Below are 19,939 nucleotides of genomic sequence, written 5' to 3' on the forward strand. Positions count from 1 at the left end.
CTTTTTTCCTATCATGGCATCAGTAGCACACTATACTAATTACTGTAACTTTGTTTTATATCTAGGAAGTGTAAGTCTTCCAAATTTGTTGTTGATCTTCAAGAAGAAATATCTCTTTGCATTTCCACATAAATTTTATGTTTGTCAATTTTCACACATTAAAACAAAAACAAAAACAAATTTCTTGAGATTGTAGTTGAAACCACCCTAAATGCATGTCAATTTAGGGAGAAATGACATCTTCACAATGCTGAGTTTTCCAACCTAGAAACACAGAGTATCTCTTCACTTTTTAAGGTTTTTATTTTTCCACAAGCATGTTTCATAATTTTCTGTACAGAGATCTTGTATAATTCTTGGTAGATTTATATCTATGGATTTGACTTTTTGCAAATGATTTTTTAAATTCCTTTTTTCTAATTGATTACTGGTATATAGAAATAAAGTGATTTTTTTAAGATTGATGTTATATTCAGTAACTCTATTAAATTAACTATTAATTCTAACAGTTTACCTGTGATTTTTCTGTATTTTCTCCATGTCATAGGTAACTGTTTTTAAAACCGTTTTTAGGGGCGCCTGGGTGGCGCAGTCGGTTAAGCGTCCGACTTCAGCCAGGTCACGATCTCGCGGTCCGTGAGTTCGAGCCCCGCGTCAGGCTCTGGGCTGATGGCTCAGAGCCTGGAGCCTGTTTCCGATTCTGTGTCTCCCTCTCTCTCTGACCCTCCCCCGTTCATGCTCTGTCTCTCTCTGTCTCAAAAATAAATAAAAAACGTTGAAAAAAATTAAAAAAAAAAAAAAAAAACAAAACCGTTTTTAAAAAATTATTTGTGGGTGGGGGGCGCCTGGGTGGCGCAGTCGGTTAAGCGTCCGACTTCAGCCAGGTCACGATCTCGCGGTCCGTGAGTTCGAGCCCCGCGTCAGGCTCTGGGCTGATGGCTCAGAGCCTGGAGCCTGTTTCCGATTCTGTGTCTCCCTCTCTCTCTGCCCCTCCCCCGTTCATGCTCTGTCTCTCTCTGTCCCAAAAATAAATAAAAAACGTTGAAAAAAAAATTTAAAAAAAAAAAAAAATTATTTGTGGGTGGGAGGGGGGCTAGATGGGTGATGGGTATAAGGAGGGCACTTGTGATGAGCTATCGTATGTAAGTGAAGAATCACTGAATTCTACTGCTGAAATTAATATTTCACTGTATGTTAAACTTTAAATTAAAAAAATAGTTAAACCCACAGAAGTTAATAAATAAAGGCCTTAACCACAAGAAAAAAGAGATTCTTTCTCTCTCTGCCCCTCTACTCCACTTGCACTCTAAAAACAAACAAATAAAAGAAAAAAAAAAAGAATTGATCTGTAATACTCTAACTCATGTAGCTGGCAAAAAATATTATTTTTATGTTAGAGCAGTTCACATATAGAACTCAGTATTTTAGATTAAAATTGTTCATGTTAGATCAGAACACCTACTAGACTATTGGCCTCAGCATGGAAGAATACAAATGCACCCAATATATTAAAAAACATGTTTATTTTCTCAGAAGATCAGGAAATACATATTCTGTAGGCACTACTCCCCTACCTTACCACCCCTGTCCCCTGCCCTGACACAGAGAAAAGAATGCTGGCTTTGGCCAATCTATATTTCCCTAGTTCTTTCTCTTTAAGCATGAAAGACAAGAAAAGACTGGTTGAAATGACACATTTTATTTGTCTCTCTGGACATTATATTCTTCTGATATCACCAGTGAGGATATCTCGCATGACTTCTAGAAGACTTCCTCTCCCCACTACTCCCTTATCCTCTCTCCCGAATCGCCCTCTTCCTAGGGCTACCCAGAAGCTCCCCGTGTCCAGGGTAGGTCACTTCTCACTAAGGAGACTTCCCTTGCTCACAGGGAGGGAGATCTGAGGTGGCAAGCAGGTCTGGTCTGGCTGCATCAGACGACAATGGAGACTGAAAGAAGACCCAGTCCACCCACTGTCAGACCCACCAGAACAACAGACACAAAATAAAGCACCAGGGCCTCTGGTTCTGTCTTCAGCAATATTTATTGGAAACGGCGATGCTTCCTGTGGTAAGAGGTTTATACATTAAGCAGTAAGATTTGCCTTTCACTCCACATGACCCACTACCGCAGGCAGCACATCCGAAGCAGCACATTAAACCTCTGAAAGAATCTGTACAGCTAGATAAATAGAACTCTGGATACCTAACAGGACTTAATGACTGATACCAAAAAAAAAAAAAACCCAGAAGAACAAAAAACCACTCATAAGCTTACACACAGCACTGTACACACAACACGAAGATGGAACAGAAGGGACAGAAAGAAAAGTAATGACTGAGTTGGGAAAAACTTTTGCATCTGCAGCCACACATCTTACTTAAACAGCTAAGCACAAAAATCATCTTTATTTGGTCCTCATTGAGGGCAGAATATGCACAAATGATGTTCAAAGAACACAAGGTGGAAGTGGAAACGAAAGACAATTGCTGTTTCTTGGTCTAGGAACTAGTGGAAAAATGGTTTCTTGTGTTTTTCTCCTTGTGTCTCTGTGCCAAACGGACTCATGAAACATGTAATTCATAAATAAAACTGAAGTGAAGTGATTTTTGTTCCCTCTTCCCTGTACCTTCAGAAATGGCCTAAATATATACATCGTTTCTCTGCAGCAAGAAATTTAAGCTTGGAAACCAGATGTCTTCCCAATTCCTCATAATGGAGAATCTCTTCTCTTCAGCCCCTCTCACAATATGCTGATTGCCAACTGTCACCGTAGTACTTAGAAATAACAGCGGGAGTCCCCCTCTGGCTTTATTAGCAGGGTGAGAAGAAAACTTGCTGTCCCTCAGAAACACGCATATGTGAGAGGAACAAAGGTGACAGTTTTCAGAAAAGGTTTTTAACTCGCACTCAACACTTTCCTACCTATAGCATCAAGGGACTAATTCATTCAGACCAGAAGACAAGTTGCTGGTGAGGGAGGCTTTCTTCCACAATTCTGTGACTCACATATTTGGGAGGGGCAATGTGAAAGCAAGAACTTTCTCCTATTGAAACGGAGAACCTGAGACCTTGAGATGGCCCCTGGGTGATAGACAGTATCTTCAGTAGGATGTTTTTTCTGTGATGTGGCTCATGGTCATATTCTAAGAAGCCACAACCTCCTGAGAACTGTGTAAACAGCAGTTCCATGACTACTGGCTGGTCTCAGATGGTGTTTAAAAAGCACATGCCATGCCCACCAGCCTAAGAAGATACCACCCATCACCATGACTCTTGTGGGATCACACAAGTCAACCAAAGATACTCGGTGGGGCTTGATGACCTGGACCACTGCGGCCTGCACTTGGGATGTGTTGTAAGCAGCATTACCAAAGCAGTGGTTAAACTTAACTATCTGGGTCAAGAGGAGGTAAGCCTGCCAGCCTAACATCCTAATGAGGCAGGGCAACCAGAATCTCCACATAGTTGATGGGGAAGAAGCCTGACTGGCCATGAAGCATCCCCTCATACCAGTTCTCATCAATTTGGTTAGTGAGTGTGATGATATCACCCTCTTTAAAACCCAACTCCCCTTCATTTTCAGGTTCAAAGTCGTACAGAGCTCGGCAGCAAGGCTGATCCATTGGGGCACCTGGAAGTGAAAGCAGGAGAGAAGAACACAGAAAGACAAGGGGTATTTAAGTCACATATCTACCACCTGCTGCACCTGCCCGGCTTGCTGTCCCCCTTGATTCCTCCCTCACTCCTCTTCCTGCTGAAGCTTCCTCTTGCGGCTCATGCCGAGTCCACTGCATGGCATCTGCTCTTTACCAGTCTTCAGAAGCTTTCTCAGATTTCTGGAAGTTGTTCGATGCCTGCTTCCATGTCCAGTATGAAAAATAGCCTCATCTACGTTTGTAACACATGTGCCACAGTCCATCAAGTTTTGCCTTCCTGACGATGTCCAGAGATGGGAGACCCAGTGACTTAGGGAGTTTTAATGAGATTTAGGTCAATAGTATAACAAGGCCAGAACCCTTTCCATGTTAGCATTTTAAAATCTCTGCCCATGTGAAAGAGTCAAGTTAATTACATGAAGAATGCTTGGCAACCTCAGAATAACAGTGCAGTTTTCACTTTTGAAAGATAAAGACTCCAGACTCTGCGAAACTGCTGTAATGTGGTGAAAACAAAACAATATAAGACACTGGGTTCAAGTTCATATTCTGGGTGACCTTGCACAAGGCACTTATTTCCCTTTCAGTTTCTTTGTCTCACATTAGAATTCACAGCAGAACTTACTCCACACTACTACTGTGGCTATTAACTGAGATGATGTAAAAATTATATAACTTTGTAAATTGTTGCATATATAAACAATAGGAGTACATCAGAGTTCTGGCGTACAAAATATAATGTACTCTACCTTGAGTAAAATAATGAAGAATTGTATCTTAAAAGTGATCTGTTTTAAGTGAGCATATATATTTTATACAGCATGTATCCACATAGGCACATCAACTCAGACAAGTGCATACACCTCCCATGTCTTCTAGATGGCTTGAAAGGGAAACAACATAACCTATTTTTTTTTTACTTAAAGCAGAAAATGAGCAAGTCTCCGAAAAAAGGGTTAAACATGCGGTTGGCTTCTGAACAGGGAGAAGCAAACTAGTCACAACAGACATGACTAGTGCTTGTGGCCAGCTAGCTTCTAAGAGCCACTGCTGTTTATAATACCTGACCCTGGGGGCTCCGAGAAGCCAAGGGGAACGCAGAGGGCGCTGACTGTCACCACACACCTGTTTTCCTTCATGGTCTCCTGAGAGCATCTCACAAAGCATTTCTTACCACAAAACATTAGCACTGGGCTACAGGGAAAATAGGAGACACTGCCTATCTTTGAAGTCCACATCCAGTTTTAAGAGAGTTTCACTTCTTCAACCAGGTAAATGTTAAGGTTGAAAACACCTCAAGCACAGGTTTTTACCTAATCTGTGTGTAGGGGGTGGAGAGCAATGGTGCCAACTGAAAGAATATATTACTGGGTATACATCAATATTCCTGATAGAAAATAAATTTTAGCTTTTACTGTACCAACCTCAGTTACACGGCATAATGAGTTGGTTGAAGGTTGCGGAAGGAGAGGAAGAGAGCAGATATTGAGATGAGAAATACATTCATCTACAAATATATTCAGCCATTTGCTCCCATGACTTAAGAAATCCAATTGGACATGTTCCTGGAGCTGCTGTCTGTGGGTTATATGTGAGTGTATATGGGCACGCCCTGCCAGGGGCATTTTCTCTCATGCATTCTGGAACACAGAGAGTAAAACAGGGGAAAAAAAGATGATATTGCTGGCACCAAATTGGCTCATTAAGGTGACAACACAAGAGAAGGTCCAAATCAAACGTGTTACTTAAGAGGTTAATGTGTGCTAATGATGGAGAGTGAGAGAAAAGGGGACAAAGAAAGCTTCCTAGAGGAGATAAGAGGGAAAAGGAGGAAAGAAATGATCAATGAGAAAAGAAGGAAGGCGTGCTTTGAAAGAGTTTCTACCTGACAAAACCATCCTGTAAGAAATGTATCACTGTACAGTTCTTGTGCAGCCCGACTGGACTGCGCCTAGAATTTACGGACAAGTGTCAATGGGAGGTGCCCAAGGCTCTTATAATGGGGTCTGCAGGTCTCAGCTCCTTACCTGCAGGTTTGGGTGTACTGGTGTGCGAGAGGCCCCCGTTGGGCTGAGTACTGTCTGCAGTCGGAAACTCCAGGCTCATTCGTGGTTTAGGCTGATATTCTCTTCTAGGCTGAGATGAAGCTTGCCTTATTCTGCATTAAAAAGAGAAGGGGGTGGGGATAAGAGTATGTAGCCAATTAAGAAGCAAAAAGAAAAGCAGTGATATCCAGGAAGGCTACCAATGTGGAGCAGGGAAAATTTCAAAAGAACCCATAGCCGTCTTATCTGTAGGAGGTCTCTGCTTTCAGTGGTGTCCCTCTGGTCATACCCTCACCATCTTCAACCTTTCTCTCAATCCCTCCCTCATTTATTCAGAGCTCCCTGTGAAAATGTGCTGGGAACCCAAAAATGAATGAGACACAGCTCTTGCCCTCAAGCAGCTTATGGTGTGTAAGGGAGATGGAACATAACTGAGTACCATACACTGTGGTAAGTGCGGTTATGGAGATACATACAAAATGCTACAGGAACATGGGGGTGGGAGTGGGCAGGAGTCTACCTGCCCACAGAAAGGCTTATGGAAGGAGAGAAAACACAGCTAAGAGTCATTTCCAGATGAACAGTCCTTTCCAGAAGAACTCAAGAGCTTGAAAAGATTTAGAAGGAGGAAATACCCTGAGAAGAGTGAGCAGTTTGAGATACAAGAAGGGGAAAGAAATGAGGGAAGACAGGAGGAAAGTGGAAAGGTGTAGGCAATAAATATATTCCGTACACCCCCAAGTATTCTCCATAGTCTCAGATGCATATGGAGCAAAGTGTACAGATTTGCAAGGACAGGGAGAGGTTAAGATACGGTGACTGTAGAATGATACTGACTTTGAACATATTTCAGAGAGATAAAAGGAAAATGGCCCTTCTGCTCAACAGATGTCACAAAGACATATAATACTTCTTTAGTATGTCGAAGTGCATGCTTTTAGATCTTTCTCGAGGTTTCCAAGTGTTACACACATTTCCATGAAGGTGCATGGAGGAAAGCTGCACAATGTGACATGTGTTACAGTAAGGACCTCTGTCTAAGCTGTGCAGGTTGGGACCCTACAACTCCAGGGAGCCCCATTCACAAGACTACCATGGCCTCACAGTGGGGTGCACCTGAGGAGACGGAACAGGCACATGAAAGTTGTCCCTCTGACGGTGGAGGGTTCTTACATGGTGTGAAAAGATACAGGCTTTCAAACAGATTATGCCTGCCTGGCAAACCCTGGTTACACCACGGTGTGACCCTGGGCTAGTTACTTGATCTCCCTGGGCTCCCACCTTTAGGTGAAGCTAGTCATACTTAGTTTACAGAGCTGTTTCATAAGACGGGTGATGATATGCCTCCAGTATGCACACAGAGTGTCTGCTCAGCAAATCACATCCATTATCCTCGGTAGCACCCGGCTTCCCATCTGTGGTGGCCAACACACAGTCCAAGCATTGGCTTCTCACAAACACAAGAGTACACTCAAGGGAACAAAGTAAAACAAAGCACAAGACCCGCAAAAGTCAAGACAAATAATCCACAAAGTGCCTATGCAGAATCAAAACTTTTGGCACAAGTTTTACTTCAAATGGACTCCATTATTTCCATTTCTTTACCCATCATTTCATAGGAAGAAAATGGAAGTGTAAAATTCAGCAACTGTTGAGATACCTTTCTTCCAGTCTGACAGTGACTTGCTGCAGGATCTGGACCGCCTGCTTGTGGTATTCCAGCTGGGCTTGGACGAGCGCAGACAGCTGGCTCACCTGTTCGATCTGCAGGCCGATGGGGTGGGGGTGGGGGGTGGGGGTGGGGAGACACACCTTAGTTACCAGGTTACCATCCTTAAGCAACCACTCCTGCCCCAGCACATATATGACAGAGCTGCCCTGACACACAACCCCAATCTCCAGCGCCAGGAGATATTTCAGGTTCCACATCAGTTAAGGATAAGAAGCATCCATATGCTTGGAAACACCAATACCCCAAGGAGTAGTTAGGAATCCAACTGAAGATCACACACAACTCTCACTGAAAGTCTCATTCTTAGCTACAAACTTCCAGCTGGATTTGGCTAATTTTATTGATTTCTTATAGGAAAAAGATACATTGACCAAAGGACTCTTGGCTCCCTGTACTTTTCATGCTCTGTCAATATATTAGTGTTGTTAATAAAAATGTGATTACTGATTTGTCACAGGGGGCAGCATGGAGGTAGTGTGTTAGGATGGAAAACGTTTTGTCCTCTTTCAATCTATCTGCAATGTAAACAGGCTGGGTCAATGCTTGGGTGCATTTCAGCTCCAATATTCTAGGCATCCTCAGTTACTCTTCATTTTGTGTCTCAGGCTGTGACCTAGCTGAGTATTTCCCTCCAAGTCAGCAGAGGCAATGCTATTCCATAAGTTTTGGGGTGGAATGGGGCCCTGGGTGGAATGGGACCCTGGGAAGGAACACTGTGATTCAGGTCACACCTCGTGCCTAGAGCATCCTTCTTTAGCAGGCAGGTGGAACACCAGTTGTTTCACATAAACAAAAACCTACACTGTGTCTCTGGGTGGTGGGAAAATCCAGGTATGTTCAACACGCCTCCCCTATCACCAGTCTGGGCAAATCGGGTAACTGATAAGCACATAAAGGCTCTGTAAACATCTTAGAAGAAGTTGGTCAGCAAATGATAGGGCCAGAGGTGGGAGTGAGCAAGAGCTTGAAAGCTGTTTAGCAGGTTTTATTACATGAGCGGTCAGAAGTCCTCATGGCTATGAGGCTGACTCAATGGAATATAATTTCTAAGGCCACAAATAATAATTTGGTGCTCTGGAAATGTAAAAATAGCTTTAAACTTCGTTATACATGCCCCCAAATACAATATCTATGCTACAATCACCAAACTCAATTGAAATTAGTTTTTGAAAGAAAATATCAACTTTACTTCAAAATACAGAACATCTTAACCTATACTGGGTCCCTCAATTCTAAATGCATTTTAGGTGATATTCTTTTATAATCTGAAGCCAATTTGCCAAATATTTCAACAAAGTATTTTAAGCTACTGAACCTTTACATGAATCATCAGAAAGATTCTTCATCTTCTCACCACTGGTAATTCTTTAAGGTCATTAGGAGTCAAAAAAAACCTTACCATTTCTTGATCTACTTTATTTTTTCAATTTTTTTTAAAAGAAATAACTATCTGCTGAAGTTCTCACCACATAGTGTAATCAGATATGCACATTTTAAATTACATAACCCTTTAACATAATCTTGAGTCTCAACGGCAAGATTAAATTAGAAACCACAGGACAGTCACTCACATCCATCTCTAAGAGATTAAACATGCTTGACTCAGCAATTTCTTTAGATTCATCAAATTTCTCCAGAGCCTGACGGAGCTCTTCATCTGGAATCTTGCCTTGTCGTTTTTTCTTATAATCAAAGTCCAGGCGTCGACCCTCCAACTTCTTTAGATGATGCTGAAAAAGTCAAGGGCGGCAATATGCTTTGAAAGGATTCATGGAAAGGGCCTATTTTTAGTCTACTTCTCTGTCATGCCTATTAGCCTCCAAAATAAGACAGGCTAAGTTCTAAAATATCATGTTACCAGAAAAATAAAGAAACCTGCAACAGTGGGGCAAATGCTTCCAAAGGCTAAATGTGGAGAAGCATCTTTATTTAAAAACAATTAAGAGTAAGAAAGAAATTGTGGGAATTACCAGTGCCCTTTATTTTCTGACCTTGCTGGGCCAAAACCAAGCTGGGCATGACAGCAGCTGGGAATATCTGCATACTGCCTCACATGTGGAAAACACTGCTACATAGAACCCACAAGTTCCCATCTTCAAGAGAAACGGTAGCTTGCAAGAAGGCAGGGGGAAAAACACTTCCCTTGAAAAGAAGTGAAAAAGACTGGCATTCTTGTTTTTTGAGTCCTAGAACATTAATGCTGGAAGGGACTTATCTTTGAGGAAATCAGTCTGTTAGAATCATATAAGTTGCTTATCAGAAATATGGATTACTGATCACCTGCATTAACATATCCAGGGCCAGCGTCTAGTAATCTCTATCTTAACCCTTAGCCCTTGGTGACCGATGTAGCTTTCAGGGAATCATTGATGAGTTTAAGTCTCCCATTTGGAAGATGATTAAACCAGTGGAAAAAACCTAACTTAGAAGGGACAATAGACGGGGTCTAATGCCCCACAGTGCTCTTCAATCCCTCCGTGCATCCTTCCCCACTGCCTGGCCACCCAACATCTGCCCAACACATCTAGTGACAAAGTGGGAAAGTCGTTTCCCACTGCTACAAAGTGTCTTTTGCAAAGAGCTGCAGTGTTGCATTACTAATGGGTGGGAGGAAACGCTAAACTTCCCTGATCCTGGGCATGTATGGAAAGAAAGGGAGGGAGATGAAAACAGAGTTGGGAGCGGCGAAGAAATGAGAAGGAAAAGAGGAAGGAAGATATCCTAGACCTTCCCTTCCACTGTATACCCTGCCTGCAATCCACACCCTGATCCAAGTTAAATGTTTGCTCCTTTGGAAGGGATAGTCTTAAAACACACTTGAACTTGCAGTCAGGGTAGAGTATTGGAGGTGGGGTTAACATTGTAGATTTACAGTGAGTCTGCCACTTACTAACTGCAATCTTGAGCAAGTGATACGGGGGAGGAGACTAGAGAAAAAGCCTTCTAAGGGACTTCAAGCCGTAGATGACCACATTACAATAAAGTTAAATTTCAGAGAGGTTCCATAAATATTTGTTGAAGGAATGAATGAGTAAACATTATACACACAGATGGAGGCAAAGCCAGTTGAACTTTATTTATTTGGAAGAGCTCACTCTTCTCCATGTTTTATAAAGAGATAGTTGGTTATTCTTCCTCAGTCCTAACAATCATCATGAAAATAGGAAAACATGTGTTTATAGAATGATAGTATAACTATTTACCTAAGCTAACAACGGATACATCTAACAACTGTTTTAGAGGGTGAAATCAGCCCAGAAAGACATAATTAATAACACTGGATAGTATCAGGGAAGGATATTATTCTTCCGGAGAAAAAAAAAAGCTTGAAAAACCTGAAGACTGAATGTGGAAAAGTCAAATGTAATATTCATAAGAGGCCCAATCATAATAGTGGGGCAAAAGAACTGCATTTCCGGTTAATCTCAATTTGTCTAGCTGGGTTGTTTTTAATTCAAACCTGACCGCACACGATAAGCTTAAAACAAAAGTTTTGTGAAGAAAAAGGACACCTACATCTGCACAAACTGCTTGCTTCCTAAAGGACTGGTTGCAGATACCTGAATTTCTCTCAGATCTTTGTCATGAAGGTTCTGAAGGGGGTCAATGAAGTTTTGCTTCACTTCCATGTCCAATGAGTCTTTCACCTCCGAGAGCTCCCGCATGGCCTCCCCCACTTCACCAAGGGCTGGGCCTGGAAGGGGAGAATGAGTCTGTTTCATGTTAAAGGACAAAGGTGAAATGTATATGCAGTCATAGGGCCACCACAGGTGAAAACCCAGGGACTACTGCCTGTCTTGTGAGGACAATGGAGATGAGAGGCCATTACATATAGCCCTCTAGAGAGCACTGTGTTTCCACCTAAGACAGTTCATACAGTACAAATTCAATGCTACCAAGGGGGAGGTATCTCTTATTATGAAGAACGTAACATTTTGTTTTTCCTTTAAAAAGCAATTTTGGAAGCTCTCTACCCTCCCTTGTCAGTACGGGCTTTCCCTAATAGGGAACCTGTTTAAGGCCAATGCATTTAGCAGAAGCAAACATAAGGAACAGACATTTATTTGCTGAGACTTCCCATCATGAAGAAGTGAAAACAGAAGTGTTTAGTATGGTGACTGAGTCGGACAAGAGAGGGGTGAAGGAATTCATCTGGGGTGGTAGATCTCAGAGAAAGCTCACGGGGCAAGGTGTTACATCATACAGACTGTTCCCTCTGCCCTAATATTCAGTTATGTCAGACACACTCCACAGTGAGCTTCCAGGCATCTGGATGTGTTCACCAGCTACTGTAAAGATTAGGATCTCATCAGGGAAAAAGAAAATAACTAAAACCTCTAAGACAAATCACACTAAACATGAAATGACTATGAAGACAAATTTTTGGCCCATGTATATAAGATGTAAAACAGAATCAAAATATAAAATGGTTTGAATAATTTCCCGCAGCGTCTTACTGGCACTAAGTCCCCACGGACAAATGAAAGAACGTAAGTGTGAGAAAGCGCACATTACCAAAGTTGCAATCATCTCCAAGCTCTCTTCCAAACTTGAGCATGGCCTCTGCCAGCAGTGCCTCTGCCTGGGGATAGCCTGGCCCTTTCTCCTGGCCACGGATTTTTGACATGGTGTTGATCATGCTGAGTTTAGCTCTGGAAGCTGGAGGCAAAGAGATCACAGACGTTCACAGTAGGCAATGTGATATAGCAGAGACAGGGCCGGATGGAGAATCAGGCCTTAACTGGCCCATAAACCAGCTCAGCTATGGACAATTACATCTGTACCTTCCTAGCTTTGGTGTCTTCATCTGTAATATGCGGAGGCTGGCCTACAGATTGATATAAACAGACTTTTTTTTTTTAATCACCAAACTTTCCCTTTCTTTCAATATCTTACAAGGAACTTAACAGAAAAAGCAAAGCTCTTCTGGGTGGAGATCCTACCCTCATGTGGTCTCCATCTTCCTGTGTACTTTTCCAATCCTCTCTTCACTGTGGTGGCTCTGGGAGTACCTCTGTGGAGCTGGGAGGCCCCATGGGAAGCATTCTGAAAACTACTGAATTATGTATTCTCTAAGTTTTAGGATTCAAGTTTATATTTCAATTCTAGGAGTCTATGGACAAAAGTAGGAAATTAATTTTTAATTCTTGCCATGGGAGCCTTATGCCAAATTTTACTTACACCCATTTTTTCAAAATCACTGTTCAACTAAAATTCTGATGGTAAACAGACCCATGAACAACAGAAATACTGAGTTCATTAAAAAGACTTAATCACTTCCCTAGAACATAATGGCTTCTGAGAATTAGTTTCATGCCACAAAGACAGCACTTCAATTTCTTTTTTGCTATTGTTTTTATAAAAGATGCTTAGAAGCAACTCCAGTTTTCCTGGAAGAAAAAGTTTTTCTAACACAGTGTTAAAGAGAGTTTCTTGATGCTAGGATACTAGATTTCCTCAAGTTCATTATTAGAGTTGGGCTGTACATTAGCCTAGGATTGTGCCCAGGATCCCATCTGCATGGAAACCCCTGAATGAACCACTGCCAAAGACACTTCCAGCATTATCAGTGGCCGATATTTAATCTTGAACATTTGTTTCAAATAGTTTTTAAAAAGCTTTTATTTCAACTCTAGTTAATATATAGTGTTATATTAGTTTCAGATGTACAATATAGTGATTCAACAGTTCCCTATAACATCCGGTGCTCATCACAACAAGTATACTCCTTAATCCCCATCACCTATTTAACTCACTGCCCCCTCCATCTCCCCTCTGGTAACCATTAGTTTGTTCTCTACAGTTAAATCTGTTTCTTGGTTTGCCTCTCTTTTTTCCCCCTCTACTCATTTGTTTTATTTCTTAAATTCCATATATGAGTGTAATCATCTATTTGTCTTTCTCTAACTGCCTTATTTTGCTTAGCATAATACTCTCTAGTTCCATCCACATCAATGCAAATGGCAAGATTTCATTTTCTTTTATAGCTGAATAATATTCATATATATCACATCTTTTTTCCCCTCAGATCTAGGGTTAGGGATAGGGCCAGGGTGAGGGTATGTGCCTGGTATCCTGCAGGTCAGGTCCCTACAGAGGGTGTTAGGGTTAGGGGTTAGGCTTTAAGGGTGAGGGTAGGGTTAGGGCTAGGGTTAAAGTATGTGCCTGGTATCCTGCAGTTCAGAGACCTCTCCAGAGGATAAAATCCTGAATTTATGCTAGAATGGGAATAGACATGTGAGCCATCTATTAATGGCTCTAATCTATTAATATTAATCTATTAATTGCCTTGAGCTGAGGCAAGGTGGGATTTAAGTTTTTAATTCCAGATAGCTAATATACAGTGTTGTATCGTTTCAGGTGTACAATATAGCAATTTAACACTTCCATACATCACAAATAGGCTTTTATTTAAATTTGGGATTCCAAGGTCAAAACTGGAGATGAGGAGAGTTATCATGAGAGGACTCTTCCCAGCCTAGCCCCAGGGGTATATATTATAATGAACAAGGAAGATATGGTGCCTCCCTTTAGGAAGTTTACAGTGAACTAAGGGGAGCATCTATTTTAAAACAATTAGAATGAAGTGCATATACTAAGTGCCATGGTGGGGGATTATAGCAAGTTACAGAAGTACAGCATCACCCCAGTCTGGGGGCAGAGGGCATTGCAAAGAAGGAATTCTGGAGGGAAGTATCTTTAAGCTTAGAATCACATAGTGACTAGCAGTTAGTTGAGCTAACAGTATATGCAAAGCCTGGTGGTAACTGAAAAAAAAAATATATATATATGTATATATATAATTCAAATTTTCCTTACTCTGCTTTTCAAAGTATATATGTGTTAATTTTCAAAAATTGAAATTGCTATATGGTCACACATTTTTGAGGGAACAGTATTATTAGAGCATATTTTCAAAGACTTTTCCAAAATAAGTCATATCAGAGATCCCGGAAGGAACACGGTCCCTGCCCTCAGTGTGCTCACAGTACAGTGAGGTGTGAAATAAACAAACAGACAGTGGCAACAAACATAAATGCAATGATGGCTAATGTGTACAAGGTACTGGGGGAGTACAGAGAAGAAGCCATAAAAGCACAAATAAAAGTGAAATAAGCAAACATCAGACAATAAGAATTATAGAATGAATAGAAGGAAAGAAGATAAATGGAGGCCAATGAAATACAGTACGGAAACCACACATGGTAGTTAATCCCTTCAAATCCTGTTTTGACTACACTCTGAAGACTTACTCCTTTTACAAAAGTTGGTATTGATTTGTGCTTATAGCTTGGTTCTGTTAAAAGTCCTCTTGTGGTTAAGTAATGACCAGAAGTACTTGAAATGGTAATACTGTGGCTGATTTTCAAAGTCATCATTCTTATTCTTCTACTAATTACTTAAAAATATCTTGGAATTTTTCTACATTTTCATGAAAAGGGTAAAGAAAACCATACCTATTAGTTTATTTCTTCAAATCCTCTAAAATATCTATTAATCCACATATTATTCTCCATACTATGAAAAGGCTGGCTTTTAAATTCATTCACAAACTCCTTAAATATTTATCAAGAATCTCTAGCTAGTAAAATTTCTGTGTTCTTGAAAACGATCATCAGACCTCTGAGTTCATCTTTAAATATAACATAATTGTATTTAAATGATTTTTTTAAAGCTGTATTTTAAGAAACAGAAAGTAAACCTGGAAAATACAAATTTCAGAGATTAGAATTCCTATAGTATGGTCTCTTCTCTTTCAAATTATCTTTCTTCCTTTCTCATAAATTTTTACAATCTCTGAGGCTACAGCCCCATAATTACTGTTCCAGCTTTGCTATCCTACTTCAAGTTGCCCCCCACTGGGTTTACTGCTGAAACAGCTTGTCAACAGTAATCCCTCCCCTGGTCCATGGGAACAGGATCCTGGTATGCTGATGGGTGTATCTCCCAGATGGGTTAGCATAACCCCGTGTACACTGTGGATGTTTAACACATGCCCACTGAAGGAAGAATAAATGAAAGAACAGATTATCTTGAAAACTAGTAGAATATCATGGCAATGGTTTCCATAAGTAGACTCTGCTCACATCCATTGGCTCATGTGCCTAAGAGCCTATAAAGGCATAACAGAGAATGAGAACTAGAAAACTTGTTTCTTTTTGTTGAAAAATAAAAGGTTTCTTTTAGGAGAGAAGGGAAGACATCTATCTGACTCAGCTTAGGATAGGCTTCTATACTGAAAACAGGACATTAGGGCCTGTCCACATAGTGAACAATGAGATTTCCTCTACCCACTTCCCCTAATTGTCCCCCAGAGAACTGGCAGCCAGGTTAGTACCTTCCAGGTAGGGAACTCGAAGATTTTTCTAGGGGGAATACAAATAATCCAAAAGAAGAGACCTACAGACACTGGTAGCTGTTAAGTACCCAATATACCAATCCAGGCTATTCAGCCTAGAAAGAAGCTATTACAGTTTATAAGCCCCCACTAACTCCCACATAGCTTTACTGCCCTACACTGAAGTGGAAAAATATAGACACCAACACCAGACTTTGAAAAAGGTTTCTAACATAAAGGAACCAAAATAAATAAGGCAATTACAGGAAACAAACCATTCTTGGAGGGAAAAATAACTATCATTAATATTCTCAGGTGTCTAAGACACTTTGTCCATGAAATAAAAAAAGAAACAAAGAAGAATTCTTAGAAATTAAAATATAATTTAAGTTTAAATATGAACTTAAGTAAAATATAAAATTAAAAATCATGGACACATAAAGTTGAGGCAAATTACCCAAAAAATCGTACAAAATTTTAAAACTAGAGAGAAAATCAGAAAGAAAGCATAAAATCAGGATCAGTCCAGGAGGTCTAATGACTGAATAATAGAAGTTCCAAAAAGAAAAAAACACAAAGAAATATAAGGGGAATAGATTCTTTTTAAAAGTTAAAGAAAATTTCTCAGAACTGATGAATGTGTGTTTCCTGATTGGAAGAGGCCACTGAATGCCTAACACAATGGATAAAAGGGTCCACGTGGAGGGCCATTAATATGAAATTTCACTGAGAACACAGAGAAGTTCCTAAAACCTTTCAGAGAGGAAAAAATAGGTTATATACAAATATCAAGAATTAGAAGGTAATTGAACATGAGAATATCATGAAAAACACGAGAAATTTCCACATAAACAATGGAGTGATGACTAAAAATTTCTTGAATAATATATAATTCTATATTCAAATTATCAATGAAGCATGAAGGTAGAATGATGACATTTTCAGACACACAAAGAAGGATTCTGATCATTTTTCTTCCCAAGCTAATGGAAGAGGCAGTCTACCAAAATGAAGGTGTAACTCAAGAAAAGGGACAGTACAGAATCTAAAAAAAGAGATCCAATACAAGGAAAGATGTAAAAATGATGACAAAAGGAAACCTCAAGATGGCTATTGCGCATCATGCACTAAGGGCAACTGTAGCTGATGCTACACATCATAACCAGGCCCACGTAGCAGAGGAAGCCATGAGCTACGAGGGAGCTACAGACTCCCCATGATCCTCTATGGGGTCAAGTTACAGTTATCTACCACTGTACCTTGCTTTATAATGCACCCTTCTTTGGCTTCCCCTCTTCCCTACTTCCCTCAAGGTTTCCTGGAATCACTTCCCAAATCAAACCCTAGTGCTCATATCCTTGCCTCATGGACTGCTTCTGGGGGAACTCAAATTAGGACAACAAGCAATGTAGAATGCAACTTTAGATATCTCAAAAATAATGAACACCTGACATGTTTCAATATAATGAGAGAAGATTCACATATGTGGCAGAGGGTCTGGGAAAGAATGAAAGGTACACAAAAAGTGAAGAAAATGAGAAATAAAACAACTATTAACTCCACGAAAAACAAAAAGGTTGTACAAGAAAGGAAATATAATCATATTATTTTATATGTCTCAGCTCCATACAAGTTTATTACAAGGATGTAAAATGTAAATACTGAATACTAATTTAACAAAAATTATGCCACATACTGGTAATGAGGGAGGGGAAGGATGTGAAAGAATGGAAAGATAAAAGCAAACAATTCTCATCTTCCAAAGTAGGAATCAAACAGAAAACACTTAAAACTGGAAAACCAAGCAGGGAGCAACATAAACATGTTGTTTCAAGATTAGAAGTAAAAGCCAAAGAAAGAGCCAAAAGCATCTTGAAAGTGTTGTTTCTGGAAAATGGGTGAAAAAATGCAACTCCAAGGGCACTGTTTTTTGTAAAAAGCACTGTAAAATTATTGGACTATTTTTAATATGTACATGTATTACTTCCATTATAAATAATTAAATTTAAAATACTTCCCACTTCCTTCCCTCAGGAGACCTAATTTAGAGGCTGAACTGGGTAAGAAATACTCATGGTATCTTGACAATCTGGGCACTGCTCTAACTTCAAAGATCTTTCAGCCAGAAAGTTTCATATTTTAATTAAGGAGAAAAGAACAGGAAAAGTTAATAAGGATTAACAAGTAAATGCCATTAGAAAACCATCGAAGAAAAGGGCTGGATGAGTCCACACCCACTTGATTTCTGGAAGCAATTGTATCCAGTCAACTTGAACCAGAAGAAGTAAAATTATGATGACCATAAAAGGCTGATCTTTTCCCTAAAAAGGGGTCCTATTGTTGTGTGCTCCATAATAAGGCTGTTGATTTTTTGCCTAATGTGGTAACTACTGGGAAAACTCAGAAAACTCTACTTCTAAGTCTTAGTTTAAAAATTTTTATATTCCTTTCTTCCCTTTTCCAAGTCCTCTTTTTTTAAATGTTTTTATTTATTTACTTTTTTGGGACAGAGAGAGACAGAGCATGAGCAGGGGAGGGGCAGAGAGACAGGGAGACACAGAATCTGAAGCAGGTTCCAGGATCTGAGCTTTCAGCACAGAGCCTGACACAGGGCTTGAACTCATGGACTGTGAGATCATGACTTGAGCTGAAGTGGGACGCTTAACTGACTGAGCCACCCAGGCGCCCCATGTGTTCTGGAATACTGTCAGCTTGACTGTATGGGGAACTACATTTCCCAGAATCCCTTCTCCATCTGCTTCACAGAATTGGTAGAAAGCGAGATTGTGTGAGACTTGGGAGGTGAAGGGGAAGCAGCAGTCCTAATATTCTGGAGGCTGCGACTGCATAGAGGAGGCAACAGATTGATGCAGAGCTACAAATGGGGTCCAGCTCATTCCCGCTCTTCCCTACTCTGTGTCCAGCTCTTCTTGAATGCTGATTCTGCTTACCAAAGGTGACCTTAGACCCCCCAAAGATCTTTTGTTGCAAATGCAGACATAGTGACTTTGAAGAGCCAACAACCTTCCACTACCTTCCCTAGCTTTTGCAGTTCTGCTACAGCAGCTGGACCTGCCTACCAGATTCCTCTTTAGATTCCTGTCTAAGTCCATTCACCTGAGTCAGGGCTGGTCAGTGACCTTTCTCTAGTCTTTCAACTCCATATTTTTGGCATTATCAAGATCTTTCAATAACTGTGCAAGCTCTAATTCCTTTAATAAATCTCTTATCTCATGATATCCACAATGACTTTACTTCCCTGACTGTGCCCTGAATGATGCAATGTGTGATGTTCTTGTAGAACTCAAAAAATTTATGATGTATCATATACTGAATCCTAAAATTATTACTTATGTCAATAAAACTGGCTGTAACTATTTCAGTTCTACAAACCTGTGTTTTGAGAATTAGACATAAAAGAGAATAACTGTGGGTAGGAGTTAGCTGCTAATTGTGGAAAGAACAGTAGAAAGGGGAGCCAGTTTAAAAAAGAATTAAAGACTTTTTTTTTACGTTTGTTTGTTTATTTATTTATAGATTGAGAGAGAGAGAGAGAGAGAGAGAGAGAGAGAGAGAGAGAGAGAGAGAGAGAGAGAAAATCCCAAGCAGGCTCTATGCTATCAGCAAGGAGCCTGACAAAGGGTTCAATCTCATGAACCATGAGATCATGACCTGAGCTGAAATCCAGAGTTGGAGATGCTCAACCAAGCCACTCAGGTGCCCCAAGGCAAAGACTTTGGACTCAGACTGTCTGAGTGCAAATCCTAGCTCTATTTCATGCTGGGCAATTTTGGCCCTTAGTTTACTCATCTGTAAATGGTACCTCTCCCTCACTGGGTTAGGCTGATGTAAAAACTAAATGACATAATGTATGTGACAATGCTGGCACATGATAAACAGTCAATAAATGTGCTCATATCTCTATGAGCACCACATATGCTAAGAAGTTTTGCTGTGTGATTGTGTTATAAATTACTTAACCTTTCTGAGTCTCAGGTTCTTCACAAAAAGCAGAGGAAAAAACAAGGAGACAGCTGGATAATCCTTATACCTCTTTCAAGTTCATCTACTCAGGTTTATTCGTATTAGATACAAAACTCTGAGCTCAGGGAAAGCACACCCTGGCCTTCAGACATAGGAAACTTCTGGCAGTTTCTTCAAGTTA

General features: G+C 40.4%; 1 protein-coding gene across 1 annotated transcript in view; it reads right to left on the bottom strand.

Moving 5' to 3' along the window:
• Positions 1 to 2,025: 2,025 nt before the first annotated feature.
• The window catches only part of SH3GL2 (SH3 domain containing GRB2 like 2, endophilin A1), a 214,817-nt gene continuing 196,903 nt past the window's right edge, over positions 2,026 to 19,939 (bottom strand). Inside the window, exons 4-9 of the mRNA XM_058695261.1 lie at positions 11,952 to 12,095; positions 10,997 to 11,130; positions 9,008 to 9,166; positions 7,365 to 7,468; positions 5,687 to 5,817; positions 2,026 to 3,634 (exon numbers count right to left, since the gene is read on the bottom strand). Of these exons, the coding sequence (XP_058551244.1) occupies positions 3,435 to 3,634; positions 5,687 to 5,817; positions 7,365 to 7,468; positions 9,008 to 9,166; positions 10,997 to 11,130; positions 11,952 to 12,095 (872 nt within the window). The 3' untranslated portion in view covers positions 2,026 to 3,434. The remainder of the gene's footprint in view (positions 3,635 to 5,686; positions 5,818 to 7,364; positions 7,469 to 9,007; positions 9,167 to 10,996; positions 11,131 to 11,951; positions 12,096 to 19,939) is intronic.

This window comes from Neofelis nebulosa, chromosome 12, assembly GCF_028018385.1.
Source record: "Neofelis nebulosa isolate mNeoNeb1 chromosome 12, mNeoNeb1.pri, whole genome shotgun sequence".
NCBI lineage: Eukaryota > Metazoa > Chordata > Mammalia > Carnivora > Felidae > Neofelis > Neofelis nebulosa.